Source organism: Hyaena hyaena, unplaced genomic scaffold (assembly GCF_003009895.1).
Source record: "Hyaena hyaena isolate Hyena2069 unplaced genomic scaffold, ASM300989v1 scaffold_49, whole genome shotgun sequence".
Taxonomy (NCBI): Eukaryota; Metazoa; Chordata; class Mammalia; order Carnivora; family Hyaenidae; genus Hyaena; species Hyaena hyaena.
The window spans coordinates 312,441-335,099 of record NW_024080681.1 but is presented as its reverse complement, the minus strand read 5'-3'; the positions used below and the strand labels follow the sequence as shown (position 1 = coordinate 335,099).

The following is a 22,659-nucleotide window of genomic DNA, read 5'->3' as shown; positions in this document are numbered from 1 at the left end:
TTTATTGCATAACTCATTTTTGACAGTGGTGTCTCCTTATTCTTTGTTAGTCTTTAGAATGTCCCTACTCTTCTTTTCTGTTTGCCTTCTTTTTTTGGAGTGTTTAATCACCACAACCACTCACAGGGATCATTCTCACTTTGAGCTTTATGCCATTCATTTATTCTGCCTTTTATTATATTTGTTTGCGTCTGTATTGTTTCCTTGAGAAGAATGGGCTCTTTGTATTCATTGTGTCACCTAGCACATTAGAAATAATAAATCATAGTTATTATTTGTTGTAATTATAAAAGGCTCTAAATAAAATCTCAGAAAAGGATATTTAAAAGTCTTGATGCATTTGGTGCATTTTTGAAATAAGACTCTTTTGAAGAAGAGCATCATTAAACATGTAATTTTTAAGTGATTTTTTTAAAAAAAAGTATTATTTGAGTTTGGTTGTTTAAGTTACTGCACCTTATTTGCTTATATCTTTTAGGTAGCTATTGAAGTCACCTGAAAAAAAAGTAAATAAATAACTATATAATATAAAATATATATAAGTATAAATTATAAATATAATATAAATAAATATAAATATAAAATAAAGTAACTATATAATAATGATATTTAGGAAGCCTTCTTCTCTACATTTAATAGAATTAAGTTAACAGACATAAGTGTTTAATATCTCTTTTTCTAGCAGAGTTTACTATTTGCTAATAGTAATGGCATACTGGGTGAAGAATCAGACAAATCTGGATTTGGATCCAGGCTTTACCAATTACTTCTTACCTGGGTGACTTTGGGCAGATTACTTAACCTGACTCTCAGTTTCCTTTTTTTAAAAAGAAAGTCACTGTTATACTTACAGAAAATGTACTTAAAGTGCTTCATAAAATGATGTTTGCTTAGGAGATATTAAACGTAATTATAACGGTTATTATTTCTGAGTTATCATTGTTAGGTGTTAGGATAATGCCTTTAATTTTCACAATTTCGTAGGACAGAGATATGTGGTAAACAAATCCCTATAGGAGCACAGAGAAGGTAAGAATGAGTTCTTTAATCAAGAAATAAGGGGAGTTATTCTCTAAATGACATTCACTTAGGCTTTGGAGGATGATTTGAAATTTTTCCAAGGAAAAAGAAAGTTTGTGTAACAGTTTGGTCCTATACAATGAATAAGAGTACTGAATTAATTTTTATAAGCTATGCTTGAGTTCATTATATACTTTGTATAGATATAGTGGCATTAAATAATGATCATTAGAGAACAGTTGGATTATTGTGATAACATAACTGATATCCTGACTAGTCTATCCTCCACCACACACTTTTTTTTTTTTTTTTTCCCAATTTTCCCTTTCTTTTGTTGCTACAGCAGGCATATCTGGTCAGATCATTTTTGGCCTATAATCATTTGCCTTCCTAATATTCATTGTCATGAAGTTCAGGTTTTTTGGAGAATCTGAGGCCTTTCAGTATTTAATTTCTAACCACCTTTTAAGTTCCTTTAATGCTTATTTTCTTCAAAATCCCTCTGTATCTTGCTCTTTGATTTGCCTGGAGCAAGGCAGTAGTGACCTTCTTAACTTAAAGTAACTCCTAATTGTTAGCTAGTTACTATTCCATTTATCTTCATTTTTTTTTTAGGCAGCCACAAAACTTCATATGTGTAACTATTAAAGTTTATCTTATAATTATTAATAAATATGTATTCATTTAAAAGCATTTTTTAGGCATTTATTCTGTGCTAGCTGCTGTTTGACTGTTTCCCCTATCCCCCATTGGCCCCTTTGACCTTGAACTATAGGGCATACAACTTGGCCTCTTCTTTTTGTATCATCAACCTCTAGTCTTGGGTCTTAAATAAGGTATACCATCAGTATTGTTGATATTCCTTTTGTGTTTCATCAGAAACAAAATTGTTATTAGATTGAATTAAGATTATTAAGAAAATATGGTCAAAGAGAGTTTTTCCCCCATTTTTAGAGAATAGCTTAATGAGTTTTGATAATTATATACAGGTAGTGAACTTTAGAACCTAAATTTTATATGTTTTTACTATATTGTTTATAAAGCAATATAAACTCTAAGACAATTAAAACTTTTTTCTCTATTTTCCTTATTCCTAACTTTATGCAGATCTAATAAGAAAAGTTGTTGTTTTTTTTCCTTTTTATTTGTGAGCTATATAGATCCACTCCTATAATACAGGGATAATAATAAAAGAATGGAATTTATGTAATAATATAAATAAAAGGGCATGATAAGTTTTGGTTTTTTTTAGATAGGGACCTCTAAATTAAAACTGTATTCAGACAACTAGAATTGTAAAATTACCAACATTTTAATAAGATACAAGTTATAGACAGAAATGGAAGCCATCAAAGAGATCCTAAAATATAATTTTTTCTTCTCTTCTTACCAAATAAATAAAACCAAAATAGGCCATTTGAGGAGAAAGAAAAAATAGCTTTTAAAAGTAACTTTTAAATCTCATTTAAAAAATTATTTTGATTCACATTCTTTGAGGATGAGATAAATCTTGGATTTATTCTCATATATGTGCACAAATTTATGCACGTAATTTCAGTGTTTTCCAATTCCTGTGTTCTACAAAAAACCCAATTATTATTTTTGTGATGTTGTCTTGTATTTATAAACTCTAATAGTATTTATCCTCAAATTGAAGAAATGACTGTTAGAAGTCTTCTGAAGATATTTTCTGGGGATTATTGCTAGTGACAGTATATTTCTTTTCCCATCCGTACCTGCTGTGTTGGTAATGGTTACCTTGTATTTGAGAGTGACCATTGACATGGATAATGGCTACTTTGAGTCTATCAGTATGTACTGGGGCTACTGCTTCTCAGTATTTAGCTTGCATAAATAAGAATCACTGGAAAATCTTGTTAAAATGGTTTCTAGTGGGCTCCACTGCCAAAGATCAATTCATTTAAGTTTGTGGGAGGCACAAGACTTTGCATTTCTAAATAATCTCCTAGGTTATACTGATGTTATTAGTCTATGACTCTACTTTGAGTAATACTATGCTAATCTAATCCTGGGTTTCTAATACAGGAAAACTTTCTTTACCAGATTAAAAAGGATGTACGAAAGCTATTATCGTGGGTACACAGTATGGTTAGTGGTTCTGTTTTGTGTTTAGGGGAAGCATTATTTTAGCTCTAGGGTTCTGCTTAAATTTTTTTTTTTTTAAAAAAAACCTCTACTAGTAATTGCAAAGAACTCTTTAAAATGTTTGATTTTACAAATGGTAAATAGTGACATTTAGCTGAAGGACTGTTTACTTCAAAGATCATTTGGATTTTACTCCCCCCGTCCTGACACAGGCATGTTAAGATTGGAAAATGATTTAAAAAATGATTATTGATAATGATTCATATTATACAAAAATGTTATTTGCAAACATTTAAGAGTGTCTTCAACTCTTCTGTAACAGATGAAAAAAAAATGATGTGCTTTACTTTTAAAAAAATTTTCTTAAGTGTTTCCTTTTTTTATGTAATGGTGAAGTACTAGTCATACAAGAATACACTTGGAGAAATATGTGTCACTAGAAAATAAATAGATAAAATGGAATTTAAGATAAAATGTTGAATTAAACAGTGATGATAAACATTATTTTATTACTTATATATCATGATCTTTTATTCAAAACTAGAAACTTAAGTATAGACTTGATAATAAAGCTATAAATTAATATGACTTATTGTATAATAATAAAATTTGTTTTATCTCTCTAGCTTTCATAGTAACCGTCCAAGTAAAAGGTTTTGTATTTTTAAGAAGCATTCAGAAGATCTCAGGTAACTAGTTGATCTTTTTAAATTCTTTCTATTGAAAAATTGTATAACTTAAATTATATGTGATGTATATGACATCTTTATTGAGATATAGTTCATATAACATCTAATAGTACATCTAATAGTGCCTTTAAATAGTACAATTAACAGTTTTTAGTGTATTCACAGAGTTGTGCAGCCATTACCACAGTTAATTTTAGTACATTGTGGTCATTCCAAAAAGGAACTCTGTACCCATTAATAGTCATTCCCATTTCCTTCCAACTGCTCCCATCCCTAAGCAAACACTATTCTAATTTTTGTCTGTATAGAGTTATGTATTGTGGTCATTTCATATAAATGGAATGACACAATATGTGTTCCTTTGTGATTGCCTTTTTCCTCTTAACATATTTTCAAGATTCATCTATGTTGTAGCATTTCAGTACTTCATTTTTTTAAATTGCTGAATAATAACCTATTGTATGGATCTACCATAGTTTGTTTAACTATTAAGGTTATTTTAATGTTTTTTTTAAGAAAGAATCTTTGTTTTTAATGTTTTATTTATTTCTGAGAGAGAGAGATACAGAGAGAGAGAGAGAGAGAGAGAGACAGCATGAGCAGGGGGGACAGGGGGCGGTTGGAGAGAGGGAGATATAGAATCTAAAACAGGCTCCAGGCTCTGAGCTAGCCGTCAGCACAGAGCCCAAAGCAGGGCTCAAACCCCTGAACCGTGTGATCATGACCTGAGCCAAAGGCGGATGCTTAACCGACTGAGCCACCCAGGTGCCCAAAGATTTTTTTAACTTTGAAGCCATTATGAATACTGCTGCTATAAACATTTGTGTACGAGTTTTTGCCTGGATTTATCTTTTCATTTCACTTTAGTATGTATTAGGATTAGAATTTCTGGACTCTATGTTGAGCCTTTGAGGAGCTGCCAAACTGTTTTACAAAGTACCTTTACTATTTTACATTCCCACAAGCAGTGTATAAAGGTTCCAATTTCTTTACATCTTTGCCAATAATTGTTATTAACTCTTTTTAATCACAGCCATCCTAGTGGGTATGAAGTGGTATCTTATTGTGGTTTGTCCTATATTTAAACCTGGTATTGGAATGCCCAATTTAGAGATCTAAATGATTGCTACTGGACATTAGAGAGTTCTCTTCATTATGTCCTTAGATTAGAGGTATGATTAGCCTGTATTCTTTTGCTAAATTTGTTTTCTTTGTGACAAGTCATGTTAAGATGATATCTTCATGCATTTGTATTATAAAATGAGAACAAAAATAAGGCTGTACAACAATATTTGAATATTAAAAAGATATCTTAGATACCTAGTAAAGTGACTAATATGTTTTTAGTTTTGAAATAAATTTCTTGAAACCACTGGAATTCTTGAAATTATCATGTAGCTTCATAATTCTTATTTTATATTTTTCAAATAAAGATAAGTGTACAATTTGCTTACTGTGCAGAAAGAACTGTTGATATTTCTAAACATACTGATAATTAATTTTGGTTGTACCACACACTTAGAATCCACTGAGCACCATTTTTTTTTTTTTTTTTTACAAATAGCTTATCGTCAAGTTGGTTTCCATATAACACCCAGTCACTGAGCACCGATTTTTAAATATTCCTCTGAATTCTTTGGATTCTCTTGTTCTTTATTTTTTTCATGTTGCCATTGCTACTCGGAATATCGGTGTCTTTGCTTCACCAAGCTAATATATAGAGATAAAGTTAGCCAATACTTATTTTGGTGCTTTGAGCTAGTAGAAAAGGTAGAAAAAGGAATGATACTGTGTTTCAGGATCTTTGTACTTATTGGTCCCTTTGACTAGTTTTGTTCCCCAGATGTATTCTGTTATCTCTTTTTGGTTGCTACACTAAGCCTTTCCTTGACCACTTGATTTTTAGATTATATCTTCTCTCCTGTGCTTCACTCCTGCACTCCCTATATCCTTTTTATACTCACTTTTATTCAGATCGTCTTTTATCATCTGACATATTGTATACTTCACTTTTAAATTTTTGTGTGTCCTCTCTCTAGTATATGTGAGGTTTAGATTTTTGTCACTGCCAGGCATTGTTTAGTCTCTGGCACATGGTAGTCACTCAGTAAATATTTGTTGAATAAGTTAATGCATATGTTGAAAATGACTTATATGAACAATAGGCCCCGTCTATTATATAAGGATCAGTGATTGACAGGGAAAGAAGATTTTGATTCAGTTTTTTAAATGCATTAGTACAGATTTTAAAACATTTACTGATTTCGAGGAAATAGATTAAGATTATATTACATGTTGCCCTCACTAAAAATGTTTATAAGAATAAAAAGGGTTTTATTTGAAAGATGAGACTTTAGTTTGGTTTTTTTTTTTTTTAAGTTTTTATCTATTTATTTTGAGAAAGAGAGAGAGCATGCACACAAGGAGGGAAAGGGCAGAGAGAGAGGGAGAAAGAGAATCCTGAGCAAGCTCTTTGCTTTTAGCACACAGGGCTTGATCCCATGACTGTGAGATCAAAATCAGGAGTTGGATGCTTAGCCAACTGAGCCACCCACCCAAGTTTGAATTTTACTTTACTATTTTCAAGCTTAATTGTGTGTATGTGTTTTAAAGATCTGGAATACTTTTCTTTCAACTGGAATAGGTATCAAATTGAAGACATCAATTTCTGTGAATGGATGCAGCATACTTATAATAGTAGAACTTATAATTTTGTAATTACTCTTTAATTAGATTGAAATAGTCACTTTTTAGCTATTCATGATACATCTACTAAGTGCATAACATAGCAGGTGCTGTGAAGAGGACAGTGATGAATTACTCTTGGAACCAACCTTCAGGGAATATACAGTTTATTGGGTGGGAGATACAGAGTGAACATATAAAACTATAATAAAGCAAGGAGGATTTTAATAAGTACAGGGTAATTTTTTTTAAGGGAAGAAGGATTGTTTTACTTGGAAATATCTGCACCAGTGTTACATATACTTGGCTTTAACGTATAAATATCATTTATACTGATAGGTGCACCGAGGCATTTGAATTAGAAGGAATAGTGTGAAAATGAGAAAGTACAAGACATACCAAGGGAGTACTTAGTAGTAAATGGATGGAGCATGAAGTTCAGATAATAGTAATAAGATTGAAGTCTAGAGCAATAGTTGTAAGCCTAGAGCCAAATAGTTAAGTGTTGAAAATAAGGTTAAGGAGCTTGGACTTAATTTGGAGAGCACTGAAGAACGTTTGATATTTTATATAGAATCAAGTGATACTGAAGGAAGGTTTAACAATAGATGAATGATGCATGAATCCTACAGGTTGGGACTATGTGTAGTTATGAACAATTTCGTTAGGGCCTAAGTTAAAATGATGAGGCAGTATTGTATTATCTTTGAAAATATGGGCCTGGAATCAGAGTGATCAGTTTCAAACCTAGTTCTGACCTTTACTGGCTTTATGTCCTTGGTAGTTTACTAAGCTAACTTATTAACACCTACCTTTTTGGGTTATTAAAATATTTAGATAAGATGATAGATGTATGTCTAAAATTGTTAGCTTGGTACAGTATAAATAATTAATATTATAAAATGCTTGCCATACTTATTATTTTAAGGAAGAAGAGACAGAGATAACTATAGTTTGAGCTTTACTATCAGTGGGAAAAATATCATAAGAAAGGCCAATCGGGAGAAATTGATTTCGGGAGAAAGTACATGATTTTAGTTTAATAAAGGTCAGTTTTAATGTGCTAATGTGACATCGAGGTATAAATACACATCACACTGTTAGATTAGAGCTTCAGAGAAGTCAGTCTAAGGCATGCTATTTGTTGGTATGCTATATTGGCAAAACACTTAAATTTTTAAAGTATGTGATGAACTTCAAGACTATATTTATGCTTTGTTAATAAATTGACAGTAACAATGATTGCATTACATGATGTATACGTTTTTTTTTTTCACCTAAGCCAAATAACTTACAAGCAGGATTCCAAAGAATTTCATGAACCCATAAGAGGAGGTGTAACCAGAACGAATAAGGGAAATAGAAAGCTATCAGTTACTAACATTACTTCTCTCTAGCCTGACCTGCTGAGACAGGATGATCTTGTCTTTGTTCTTTTCTCTGAACTTGGATTCCATTTTCCTTTCTCAGCGCAACCAGCTTTCTCTACTGGTGACTCAAATATAGTAGTTCTGGTCTTCCTCATCTTCCCAGAATAAGAAGTTTGATTATAAATCCCAGTTACAAGTCCTTCTTTAGTGAACGTCCAAGTAACTATGACTAGTGGAATAGTAATTTAGCTACTACTTAGCATTGAGACTACTTTTATTTTCTGCGGGGGTAGTTTGTTAATAGAGATATAATTAAAGTTAAGTATTTAAATCTTAACTTTCCTTAAGCTTTTAATTTTAACTTTAAAATATTCCATTTAGAAATCTAGTAAATTAAAAAAATGTTTTTAATCTTTATTTTTGAGAGAGGGAGAGAGACAGAGTGTGAGCGGGGAAGGGGCAGAGACAGAGGGAAACAGAATACAAAGCAGGCTCTAGGCTCTAAGCTGTCAGCACAGAGCCCAAAGTGGGACTCGAATTTACAAGCAGTGAGATCATGACCTGAGCTGAAGTTGGATGCTCAAGGGACTGAGCCACCCAGGCACCCCACTCAGTGAAGTTTTCTTAGGGGAACAAGTAATCTTGGCCCCAGCAAGTCGACCAGTTCACAGTGCTGATATACTAAGTACCTAAAGCTTTGGACTTTTATAACGAATTAACTACTTGAGTTAATACAGTGTTAAATGAAAATAATGGCAGTATCTTTAACACATGGTACACAATTGATGACAGCTACAACATGATCTATTTGTAAAGCTTTAATGTTTCTCTTCTAATGTTTTCATTACCTAAGTAAAACACTAGATTGTAAGCTCTGTTAGAGCACAGACTATTTTTGGTCATCATTATAATCTCAATATAGTATAATAGTATACAGTATGATACAGTAGGTATCAAGAAGCCTTAGTAAACATACATATATGAATAAATACTGTATACTTGCATTGCAGATGAGCAAAGGCACAAGGTAGATTTTGACTTGTTGAAGTGACACAAGTTGTTGGTGGAGCCAAGGTTGGGCTGTAGGTTTCTTGTGAAATAGATTTTATTAGCAACTGACATGAGCGGTAAAAGTTTATAAAACAGAGGTGCCTGGGAGGCTCAGTTAGTTGAGCATCTGACATTGACTGACGTAATGATCTTATGGTTTGTGAGTTCAAGCCCTGCATCAGGCTCTGTGCTGACAGCTCAGAGCCTGGAGTCTGCTTCAGATTCTGTGTCTCCCTCTCCCTCTGTCCCTCCCCTGCTCTCTCTCTCTCTCTCTCCCTTTCTCAAAAATAAATAAACACTTTTAAAAAGTTTGTAAAGCAAAAATACTTTCTGTAAATAAATAGTAGCATTATTTGAATATGGCTCTTCTGTTTTCTAGAGAATCATATCAGTTATATCAAGTTTCTATAATAAAAATGGGAGTGACATGACACAAAAAGCAAATTATAGAAAAATAATGATTGAACTTGTGTATGGATTTTTATAAAAGATAAAAAAGCCTTTTCTTTTATACTATTTGCTTTTTTTATAGGGGCATTACTCTAGTGTGCCTTAATTGTGATTTCATAGCTGATGTTTCTGGCTTAGATAATATGGCCACACACTTAAGTCAACATGAAACTCATACTTGTCAAGTTGTACTAGAGAAAGGTACGTATTTATAATTGTGTTACTTTGGATTTTTGATATTTATCCCAGTATTTTTGGTCAGCCACGATATGAGCTCTTTACTAAATCAGTATTCTCACTCACATTTCATATGCTGTTTTAAATATAACTTTTCTTCTACTTTCAGTTTCTGTTTGTATCCCAACTTCTGAACATCTTTCTGAGTAAGTTTAATTTTTAATTCAGTGCAATTTAGTTTGATGGATTTTAGCACTATTGCATTTTAAATGTGACATTTAATAGAAATGAAAAATATTAAAGTATTTTGTTTTTTTGTTTTTTGTTTTTTTTAAAGCTGCTTGTTGAAATAGGTTCCTGCTCTTTGGAGCTCGTGACCTGGTGCAAGACAAGTTGGAATTTCCTAAGTTCAAAGTTCTGAGATGTTTTCTTACACAAAGGCAGTTAAGCAGCCAAGTTCATGACATTAGCTCTCATTATTCAGCAATTTTCAGCCTCAAATGGGACTAGATTCTTATTCCACCTTATCTTTGTGTCAGGTTGACATATCTAAATATATGTTTTGTTTTTTATTTCCAGTTGGCTCTCTCCAAAAATAACTTTTGTTGCTGCTACGGTCATAACTTTGCTTAAAATAATTTGAGTTTATCTCTGCTATACATGCCTCAGAATAATACATTCCAAATGATATAGCTGTTTGTCTTTTTGTCTGTTTTGTCTGCTTTCTTAATTTCTTATAAGTCTTAAGCTTTTAGGCCAGATGATTGTCTTTTTCCTCATCTGTTGTCTGTCATTGTACTATTTTTCTTATTTTTCAGATGCAGAGGCAGCCCAGAGATTTCAAAAAATGTCCAGGGTACACCTGGGCAGTGTCCCCCTTCGACGGACACAACTGATGCCTGTTCTCTCTTTCCAAGGAATGTGAATAATTTGACTGTGGGACCTGTTCTAGGTTGTGGTCTCAAGAAATCAGATTTTGGGGAGACTCCCTTCCTTCATGGCTGGCCTCCCGTAAGGCTGATGCTGATTTAGCCAGAGATGGTTTCAAGGCCCACCAAATTGAGCACAACTTCCCACTGGGGGCTTTGACTCTTGATCTTAGACATGTGGGTCACTTGTGGCCAAGAAAACCCATTCAGATCAGTGCTTCAACATGCAAGTTGAAGTGTAGTCATTTGGCTGCTGTCTTTTAATCTTTATGTAGCGTGAATGCAGTCCAAGGAATACAAAAGCTCTCTGGTTGTTAGGAAACCATGGTTATTTTTATGTCCTTGGAACAACAGGTCTCTAAATTTATGTTCCAAATTGCAGTTATTTTTCTATCATTTAAAATATATTACTCACTGCTAACTTTATAGTTTTTTTAGCAATACTAATTCTCATATTTTTGAATTTTAAAAAATTTAATTTTGGTAGGTTGGTTTTATGTTCTCCAAATATACTGATGTCTATTTTATGATGTCTGTTTTTATATTCTTTTTTAAAAAACTGTTGTTTAGTGTTTGTTTTGTTAAGAACTCCAAGAGAGTCCCTGGAATTCTCTATGGATTCCTTTAATAGCTGCCTATTTATAGCTTTTTAATTTGGCTGTTGTTCAGACCATTAGACACTATTATATCCTCTGTCTTACTTTGGGATTTTTATTATTAATATTATCTTAATAATTGTGAAAGTGTAAAGAATTAGCAGAAACTCTTCTTATAGACCTTAAAACAAGTTTTAAAGTCACATATTTGTATATCAAATACATAGTAGCCACTTAACCATTAAGGTAGTCTCTTTGGGTAAAGGTAACATTAAAATAATGGGAGGCAATAATGCAGTTGTTTATATTATATACATATATATATTTCCTCATACATATGTATATTTTAAATATTGAACATTTGTTTATTTTAGCTATATTATATACAGATCTAAACAGTCTTGATGCTATTACTTTCATTTAATAAAAATTGTATTGTTTAAGTGCCTCAGGAATTATTTACCAATAAAGAATTCATATGAAAGCTATAGATTTTTATCATATAAATAGGAGCATTGCTTTAATTGTTTTATGGAGGCCTTGTTATTATTTGGCCTGCAAACTGAAAGCTATGTCTGCTTAATGCATCTTGCATTTTTCCCTCCAGAACAATTGAAAGGTCACTATATTATACTAATTTCTTGAATTTTAAAAACAAGCCTCTTACCTGCTGTGAGGATAGGAGGCTCTGAAAGTATGACCCAGTTATGTTTTTTTACTCTAAAATCAGAACTTCTTTAATTTTACTTTGAAAGAGATTTAAAGCCAATTTAGATGACTGCTTATTATGAAATGTACTCCTTGCAAATAATAATAAGTTGAATCCATTAGTGTTACATTTCCAGACTAATTTGTTCTGCAAATGAATGGTTTTCCAAAACCTCCCCAAGTGCCTTGTTTCTTAATAAGTTGACATGGTGATATATTAGTCTTTATTTCCTTATCTGTCTCTAGAAAGTTTTTGTCATTCATCCTCTTCCTACCCAATTTTTTAAAATATTTTAAAATTTTTCCCAGAAACAACAACTTCTTTCCATTTTTAGCATAAGTTCCTTTTTGTTTATAAATCTTTGTTTTGCTCTGCTTTGGTTAAAGCTCAAAACTTTATGATAAACTACATTATTTTTTTAATGTTTTATTTAATTATTTTGAGAGAGTGTGCACAAGCAGGGGAGGGGCAGAGAGAGACAGAGAAAGAGAATCTCAAGCAGGCTGTGCGCTTCCATCAGAGTCTGATGTGGGGCTCGAACTCATGAACCGTGAGATCATGACCTCAGCTGAAATCAAGAGTCGGACACTCAACCGACTGAGCCACCCAGATGCCCTGATAAACTACATTCTTGATAAAACAATGTAGGGTACTACATTGTATTCTTTCCTAGGACTCTATCTTTATTTTCTTAAAGTTTAAATTCTTAAAGTTCTATCACCTATAACTCCCTTTTTAAAAAGTTGGTTAAATAAAACACTTAAGGCAGTTCATGCAAAATTTACTTTTATAGGCAGTTGGTTGAATTTTAATTTGGTGCTGATAAGTTTTAGCTTGAATCTGATTCCTCCTTCTATCAAGTTTATTCACCTGATCAGAAATTGTCATTTCATGCATGTGTGTCTTTGGTGACCACTGAATAAAGGATTGGTTTGTTTGAGTCCATCACCATTCTTAGAGAAATGACTCCTACACTACAGAAACTTAGGACTCTTGCCATGTTTATGTCACATTTTGACAAAACACCTTGCTGCTTTGGGCCTTGTTTATTTATTCAGTGGTTTCTTAAACATCTAATTTGTGCCTGGCACCATTCTAGGTGCTAGAAAAATAAACTGAAATCTCTGCCCTCCTCCAGCTCATGTTTTACTTAGTGTTGAAAGACAGACAATAAAAAATAAAACATATAGTATGTTAGATCTCTGGGGAGAAAAAGTGAGTAGAGAAAGGGGGATAAGGAGTACAGGGTGGGAGGTGGGAGGCTTCTCTTTAAAAGTTGGTGGTCAGAAAAGGCCTTTGAGTCAACATTGGAGTAAAAACTTGAAAGAAGAACTGCAAGGAGACTGGATTAGTTGCAAATGAGTGAGGAAGAGAGAGAGTAGTAGGAGGTGGAGCATGGGAGGTATTGAAGGCCATGTGTGAATTTGGCTTTTACTCTGAGATAAGAAGCCATTGATTAGATGATTTTGAATAGTGGAGTCTTGTATACCTCAGTAAAAACTACAGTCAACAAAAAACCTTAAATAGAGAAGAGTGTTTATATTACTCTAGCCCCTGTCTTGAGAATAAACTCTAGAAGACCAAGGGCAAATTTGGGGAGATTCGTTGGGGGACTAATGAAATAATCTGGTGGGAAATGGCAGGGAGTTAGGGTAGGCAGCTAGCAGTATGGGTGATAAGTTTGATTTTGGGTATATTTTCAATTTGTTGGTGGTTTGGATATAAAGTAAGAGAAAGTGTTGAGGATGATTTCCTAGTTATTACACTGAGCAACTAGAAAGATGGCATTATTGTTTTTAACTGAGATGGGGAAGACTAGGAAGAATAACTTTGGAAGGGAAGATGAAGATTTTGACTTGGGACATGTTTTAGTTTGAGATACCTATTAGACATCCAAATGGAGATGCCATAGTCTTTCACTTGTGTGAGTTTAGGAAAGTTTCTAGACTCTAAGGATCATTGAACATTGTTAAATGTCATTGGAATGAATAGAAGTAAAACCTCAATAATATGAATAAGTTGGTATATCATATCACTGTTGGTATCTTGATTATGATTTTGTACTATAATTTTGTAAGATGTTATTTTGGAGAAAATTGGACAAAAGTACATGGAATCTATATATATTATTTCTTACAGTTAGTTGTGAATATACAATTGTCCGCAAACAAATGTTAAATTTAAAAAGGTCATGGGACTATAGGAGATTACCAAGGGACATAGTAGAGATAGAGAAAAGGTAAGGTCCACAGTTTGACATCTGGGGAATCTGACAATAAAGGGTTAGGGAGATAAAAAGGAGGAGGAGACTAAGCAGGAGTGGCCAATAATACAGAAAACCAGGGGAGTGGTGGTGTCCTTGGAGTCTCAGTTACTCTTTTTGTAAATAGGAGTGCAGACATGTTGTAGGGTTCTGGAATTCTATTATTCAGTATTGGTTATACCTACATGCTATATAATTTGTTCTTAGGAGAAGATGATTACAGAATGCATATATCCTTATCTCTCGTAATGGAACCCTTTGACCTTAGGGAAACTAAATGTCTGCATTACCCCTCAGCATGTTTAACTCTCTACATATACTTTCATAAAAGTAATTCTCTTACATTTCTATAAAAGAAAGTATCTAAGTCATTGTTTCCCAACTGAATGGTGGAACTAGTGTGTCCAAAATTTACAAGCTATCTGGGGGGAAAAGTTTCCATGGTCAAATAAGTTTAGGAAATGCAAGTTAAAATTATATATTTTCTTTAAAAAATTTTTTTTTAATTTTAATTTTGAGGGAGAGAGAGACAAAGTGTGAGCCGGGGAAGGTCAGAGACAGACAGAGACAGAATCTAAAGCAGGCTTCAGCCTCTGAGCTGTCAGCACGGAGCCCAACGCAGGGCCCAAACTCAAAACTGTGAGATCATGACCTGGGCTGAAGTCAGATGCCCAACAAACTGAGCCACTCAGGTGCCGCTAAAAAAATTTTTTTTTATGTATGTTTAATTTTGAGAGAGAGATTGAGAGAGATAAAGTACAAGTGGGAGAGGGGCAGAGAGAGAGGGACGCATAGAATCTGAAGCAGTCTCCAGGCTCCGAGCTGTCAGCACAGAGCCTGATGAGGGTCTTGAACCCATGAACCGTGAGATCATGACCTGAGCTGAAGTTGGATGCTTAACTGACTGAGTCACCCAGGCGCCCCTAAATAGATTCTTTAATATAGGATTTTTCATGCTAGATATGGCCCATGTGTGCCTGCAAGAATATTTATTCAACCTTGGAATTTTTTTCCTTCAATGCTTACTTATTTCCTGACATTAATCTCCATATAATAAGTATGTAGAATGTTGATCTAGAGGAATCATTTTTCAAATTCTCTGAATTGAGAAATAAAAGTAGTTGTATAGGGTTAACTAGGATGGACTCCTAGGCATTTCATTCATTTTTATGAATCTTGTAGATTTTGTAACTGTATGATAGCAATGTACATTTTCATATTTTTAGAAGTTAAGTAAAATCATATTTTCTATTATGTTTGTAAAATCAAAGAAATATATAACAGTTATTAGCTTATTGTGTCTCTGATTATAGCTGCAACAGGTTTTTTTGGGGGGGAAGAGTAGTTACTTTTCAAGATTTCACACTAAGAACTTTAAGAATCTCTCATATTTATTTGTAGCTTCTTCTTCTTATGCTTAGCTTATCAGTGTACCCACTTAACTTTTCTTGAGATTGTTACTATTCCCAGCCTTTTATTATCTGCTTATCTTTTAAGGAGTTTCTTACATTGTAAAGTTTTGATACCCGGCTCTACATTAAACCCTCTCAGACTGCTAAGGGGACAGTGGTTAAATAGCTCAAGCTCTACAGTTGATTGCCTACTTTGGAGTTCCTACCCTGCTGTTTACTAGAGTGTGTGTGACTTTGGGTAGGTTACCAGATGTCTGTGTCCCATTCCTCATTTGTAAAAACGCAGATAATAGTACTTGCTCATAAGGTGTTGGGGGAATTAAATGAATCAGTTTATGCATATACTTCTTACAAAGTAGTTGGTCCATAGGAAATGCTATACAAGTGTAAAGTTACCAGTGTTACTTTTGTTATATCACTACTCTTCATGGTTTTATTTCTGCCTGCATTTTCTTAATCTTCATTAGAATAGTTCCTGTTTTCAATCTAAGCTTCCCATACCATTTTCATTGATCATTTTTGTTAACTTTCTTTTCCTAACCCAGTATGTGTATACATACATACATATATATATATTAGAGTATATATATACTAATATAATATATTATATATGCTAATATAATATATATACTAATTAGTATATAATATACTAATCTAATATATACATATATATTAGAGTGTATATATATATATATATATATATATATATATATTAGAGTTATTGTTGAAGCAAATACTAGTCATTACCATTAGATTTTTGGTATCTAATGCTTACCAAACTGCTATTCAAGGATATCTATGAATGCTCCTAGGTTCCCTTTAGTCATAATTGTATTTTATAATTAGTAAAAACAGTCTTTCGGCCTAATTATCCTGTCTTATGCTGACTACACTGCTGTTCATCTCATATTTCCAGTACATCTCTCTGATTTTGAGATCCTTCTGCAGCCTCACTGTAGTCGCTTTGGTATTTGACTACCTGAAAGAGTTTGCTGTCATCTCCAAACTTGGAGTAACTACTGTGCATCTCCTTTTCTTTGTCGTTTACTGAAATATAGGAGCCTATAGTTTCGAATCCTTGACACTGAAAAATATCTGTCTCCATTCCACTGTGAAGCATGGTGTTGTGAAAGGAGTACAGCTCTGAAATAAGGCAGCCCTAGGTTTAAATGCTAGTTGTGTATCTAACCAGCTTATTGAGCCTCAGCTTCCTCATCAGTGAAAGGTCTGTAATAATTCCTTACAGGGTCGATAGAGGAAAAAGACATAATGTGTGAAAATTAAATTAGTTATTAACTTAAATAATTGAAATATTAACTTAAATAATTAAAATTATTTAGCATTGGTCTGACAAATAGTAGTTAATAAATGTGTGTTGTTGCCATTGCTGTTACAGCTGCTGCTGGTACTACTGCTACTACTGTTATGGCTCTTCCGGTTACTGCTATTACTGCTGTTAGTACTGTAATTACTGCTACTGCTGATGACAGGGGACCTGGGGAACTACCTGTCAGTGGCATCTTCTCATCATTGAGAGTTTTAGTGCAATCAGTTTGCACTGTAGTTATTTGTAATTTTGGCTTTTAGTTCACAATTCTTGCAGTACCTTCCTCCAAACTGCTGGGTGGATGGCATCTCATTGAAGTGCTTCAGTTGCATCTGGTATAATTCTTTAATGTCAGATTTAGTATAGTTCTGACTTTTCTTTCCTGGAGACTGAAACAGCAGCTTGTTGAAAACTAGTACATGATTTTCTTTGTTGAGGAGGAAAACATTCCTTTTGAGCGTTTAGAATCCCCTTTTAAAAGAAAACTTTTAAAATTATTACTAGGCATTCATTTCCTGGCTACTTATTCCATATTACTAGTTATATGGAAATGTGTAACTGTGCCAGTAGTAAAGTGGCTATTCCTTTTGTAGACCTTCGAAATGATTGTTTAAAAAACTTTACAATGTTAAATTGTAATTCAGTCATGGACTTGTACTTTTCTATTTGTTTTTCCCTTATTTTCATTTTCTTCCTCCTCTGTATTCTCCCTTATATCTATCTGGTTGAATTAACTATAACATGGAATATAAGTAAATTTTCAGGGCTTTGCAAGGTAAATTTTTCAGGGCTTAATTTTCTTGAGAGACGTTCAGGTTAGAAAGATACTTGCCTCTAATATATCTTGACAGTGTGAGTCCGTAGTAAATCTACAAAACCTCAGACTTAGAAAACTGGGGTACTTAACCAATTGTCCCCTTTATTCATTGAGTCAAATGTTCTAAAAGCCACCATTTGAAGTGATTTTAGAAGTTGATTTAGTTCTCTCAGTTACCTCTTAAGTTTGTTTTAATCAAAGTACAATGAATATCAGAGTTCAAGACTCATCTTTCTTATTAACTTTATGTTCAAGTTACTTCAGTTTCATTTGTGAAATAAAAATAATCTTTATACCATTATTTAGAAGATTGAAGAAATGTAAGATATTTTACAAATAAAATTTTATATTATATTTTATTACATACTCCTAATTTAAAAGAGTACTAGGAAGAAATGAAAACAGAAAACTTTGTTGAAACTGAGTTTCTCTGCCTTATTTCGGAATGGCTGCTGTGTTTTATACTTCACATCAATTGTAACTGCATGGCTCTTTAATAGTGTAATGTAAATAAATAATCCTCCCATATATTCCTTGACCCTTGCCTTCTATGTGCAAGACCTTGAATCATGTACTAGAAATGGAAACTATATGAATAAGGCATATAATTCATGCCATCAGAGTAATTACAGAATAAGGCAGTCAGAGTTGTAGACACTGAGTCCACATCTTTACAGGGTCACACAGTAAACTGATTTTATAACCAGTTAAACCACTAATACCATGTATATATTACATTCTGTCATTTTTGTGATATGCTGTACTAACAGAGAAACTGGACTTGTTCCCAAAGAGAAATATCACTATTATACTACTCTGAACAATACCAGTAAGTCACTAATTATTTTTCATAAATGTAAGCAGTAAGTAAGCTCTTACTTACTAAAGTAAGTAAAAGCTTTCTTTTAGAAACAGAATGACAACCTTCTAAATTAAGTTTTATATTTAAGAATACTATTTTTCTTTAAATATGTGTACTTCCATTGAATACTTTAACTATTGAAGAGTATGTAAGAAATCATTCCATTATTCTCCTGTGAAATTCTGAAATTATTTGGAGAAATTATTTGTTCTGAACATTATGTAATTGAGAGAACTTTAAGTATTAAAAATGGTCAGTGTCTTTATTTTATATATTTGATTTAGTGGGAAAAAAGCAAACTGATCTCATTTATGAGATACATGGAATTTATTTTGGGCTTATTTCCTTCTCTAAACTAAAAAGATATTTTTTAAAGTTTATTTATTTACTTTGAGAAAGAAAGAGTATGAGTGGGGGAGGGACAGAGAAAAGAGGGAGAGAGAGAATCCCAAACAGTCTTCACACAGTCAGTGCATAGCCCGATGTGGGGCTGCCTCCCAAAAACTGTGAGATCATGACCTGAGCCGAAATCAAGAGTCAGACGCTTAACCAACTGAGCCACCTGAGACCCCTAGTTTTTTGTTGTTGTTTTTTTTTAATTTGAGTATAGTTGACACACAATGTTCCATTAGTTTTAGGTTACAGCATATGGTAATTCAACTCTGTAAATACTGTGCTCACCACAAGTGTAGCTACCATTTGCCACCATACAACACTATTGTAATATCATTCACCATATGCTCTATGCTGCACCCTGATTTATTCCATTGCTGGAAGCCTGGATCTCCACTCGCCTTCACACATTTTGCCCATTCCCCACCGCATTCACCTCTGGCAACCGTCAGTTTGTAGTCTGATTCTGCTTTTTGCTTGTTTGTTTATTAATTTGTTTTTTAGATTCCACATATGAATGAAATCATATAGTATTTGTCTTTCTCTATCTGACTTATTTCACTGTAATACCTACTAGGTCCATCCATGTTGTCACAATGGTAAAATTTCATCCTTCTTTATGGCTGTGTAATATTGCAGTGTTTTATATATACATACATCTATATTTGCACACATATACACATGCATACATATTTATATACATATATGTACAAGTTATATATATATATGTATATTTTTCATTATCCATTCATATATTGATGGCTACTTGGATTGTTTCCATATAAATTACACAATGAACAAAGGGGTGCATATATCTTTTCAAATTTATGTTTTCATTTCTTTGGGTAGATGCTCAGTAGTGGAATTATTGGATTATGTGGTATTTCTATTTTTAATGTTCTGAGGAACCTACATACTATTTTACATAGTGGCCATACTATTAACATTCCCACTAACAGTGCACCTTTTTTTGTACATCTTCACCTCATCATTGTGTTTTTTATTTTAGCCATTATGACAGCTCTTAAGGTGATCTATCAATATGTTGTGGTTTTTTTTCTTTTTTAATTTTAGTTAACATACAGTTAATATTGGTTTCAGGAGTAGAATTCAGTGATTCATCATTTATATACTACACCCAGTGCTCATCACAAGTGCCCTCCCTAATACCCATCACCTGTCTAGCCCATACCCCTCCTACCTCCCTCCATCAGCCCTTAGTTTGTTCTCTATCATTAAGAGTCTCTTGTGGTTTGTTTCCCTCTCTCCTCTTCCCCTTCCCCCCATATGTTCATCTGTTTTGTTTCTTAAATTTTACATGAATGAAATCATGGTATTTGTCTTTCTCTAATCAATTTATTTCACTCAGCATAGTACATTCTAGCACCATCCATCTCATTGCAAATGGCAAGATTTCATTGTGGTCTTGATTTGCCTTTCTCTGATGATGAATGATGTTGAGCATCTTTTGATGTGACTGTTGGCCATCTGTATGTCTGCTTTGGAAAAGTATCTATTCAGGTCATCTGCCCATTTTTTAATTGAAATGTTTTGTTTCTGTTGAGTTGTGTAACTTCTTTATATATTTTGGATATTAGTCTTTTGTCAGATATATCACTTGTAATATTTTCTCCCATTCAGTACGTTGCCTTTATTGTTTTGTTGATGGTTTCCTTCACTGTGCAGAAGCTTTTTTTTTTTAAGCTTATTTATTTTGAGAAAGAGAGAGAGAGCATGAACACAGAAGGGGCAGAGAGAAAGAGAATCCCAAGCAGGCTCTGCCCTGTCAGTGCAGATCCTGATGCGGGGTTTGATCTCATAAACCATGAGATCATGACCTGAGCTGATATCAAGAGTTGGCTACTTAACTGAGCTGCCAGGAGCACCAAAAGCATTTTTTAATTTCAAGTTTTGCTTAAATTTTAATTAACATATATGGTAAAATTGGTTTCAGGTGTAGAATTTAGTGATTCATCACTTAAGTATAACACCAAGAATTCATTCCAACAAGTGCCCTCCTTAATACCCATCACCCAGTTAGACCATCCCCACCCACAACTCTCCATCAACCCTCAGTTTGTTCTCTGTAGTTAAAGGAGTCTCTAATGGTTTGCTTCCATCTCTCTATTGTTATTTTCCCTCTTCTGCTTTGTTCATCTGTTTTGTTTCTTAAATTCCACCTGAGTGAAATCATATGGTATTTGTCTTTCTCTGACTTATTTCACTTAGCACAATACACTCTGACTCCATCTACATCATGGTAAATGACAAGATTTAATTATTTTTGATGGCTAACTAATATTCCATTATATATGCATATACATAAATATATATGTATACACACACACACCACATCTTCTTTATCCATTCATTTGGGGTCTTCTATAATTTGGTTATTGCTGATAATGTTGCTATAAACATCAGGGTGCCTGTGCCCCTTTGAATCTGTATTTTGGTATCCTTTGGGTAAGTACCTAGTAGTGCAATTGCTGAACAGTAGGGCAGTTCTATTTTTAAAATTTTGAGGAAACTTCGTACTGTTTTCCAGATAGCTGTACCAGTTTGTATTCCCACTAACATTGTAAGAAGTTTCCCCTTTCCACATCCTTGCCAACATCTGTTGTTTCCTTGTATTGTTGATTTTAGCCATGCTGACAGGTGTGAGATGGTATCTCATCGTGGTTTTGATTTGTATTTCTCTGATAATGAATGATGTTGAGTATCTTTTCATGTGTCTGTTAGCCATATGGAAGTCTTCTTTAGACTTCTTTAGTCTTCTTTAGAAAAATGTCTATTTATGTCTTCTGCCCATTTCTTAAGTGCATTATTTAGTTTTTGATTGGGAGTTTGATTAAGTCTTTATAGATTTTGGATACTAACCCTTTATCAGGTATGTCATTTGCAAATACATTCTCCCATTCCGTAGGTTGTCTTTTAGTTTTGTTGATTGTTTCCCTTGCTGTGCAGAAGCTTTTTATCTTGATGAAGTCCCATAGTTTATTTTTGCTTTTGTTTCCCTTGCCTCCAGAGATGTGTCTAGTAATGGATTGCTATGGCCGAGGTCATAGTTTGCTGCCTTTGTCTTCCTCTAGGATTTTGATTTTTTTTCCTGTCTCATATTTAGATCTTTCATCCATTTTGAACTTATTTTTGTGTATTGTATAAGAAAATAGTCCAGTTTCATTGTTTTACATGTAGCTGTCCAGTTTTCCCAGCACCATTTATTGAAGAAGTTGTCTTTTCCCCATTGTAGAGTTTTGTCAGTGTTCACTGTCATAGGTTAATTGACCATATAAGCAAGGGTTTGTTTCTAGTCTCTCTTTTCTGATTCATTGATTTATGTATGTTGTGCCAGTACCATCCCATTTTGATTACTACAGCTTTGTATTATATATTGCAATCAGGAATTGTGATACCTCCAGCTTTGTTCTTCTTTCTCAAGATTGCTTTGATTTTTCAGAATCTTTTGTGGTTACCTTCCCTAAACTGTTGAAATGTAACTAGGTTTAGAGATATTGGGGGACCAAGCCCTTAGATTTCTCTTACCTACCATGAACATTAATATGTCAGACCAAATCTTGAGCAATTCTAAAATAGTTTTTCCTTTTCAAAGCGGGTACAATATATTTGTTCCTGGTATGTAATTACAAGTCAGTAGGTAGGAGTTGTGTGTCAAAATGTGGCAGTTCCTGGCAGCTTGGACTTCTATTTTTGATACCTGGTAAGCAGAGCATGATAGGAGATTCAGTGAAATGAAAAGATAAACAAAACTTTAGTGTAGTCCTTCATTTAGGATAAGCTATA

The 22,659-nt window shown here is 33.4% G+C and overlaps 1 protein-coding gene across 6 annotated transcripts in view; it reads left to right on the top strand.

The window, feature by feature from the left end:
- ZNF280D (zinc finger protein 280D) overlaps positions 1-22,659 on the top strand; it is a 137,967-nt gene that overhangs the window by 83,363 nt on the left and 31,945 nt on the right. For 4 of the 6 annotated variants that reach the window (XM_039230637.1, XM_039230636.1, XM_039230634.1 and 1 more), the window contains 3 exons: positions 3,753-3,815; positions 9,453-9,571; positions 9,717-9,753. In XM_039230637.1, the coding sequence (XP_039086568.1) occupies positions 3,753-3,815; positions 9,453-9,571; positions 9,717-9,753 (219 nt within the window). Of the gene's footprint in view, positions 1-3,752; positions 3,816-9,452; positions 9,572-9,716; positions 9,754-10,365; positions 10,976-22,659 lie in introns of those variants that run through there. The other 2 variants (XM_039230638.1, XM_039230639.1) reach the window with 2 other exon arrangements.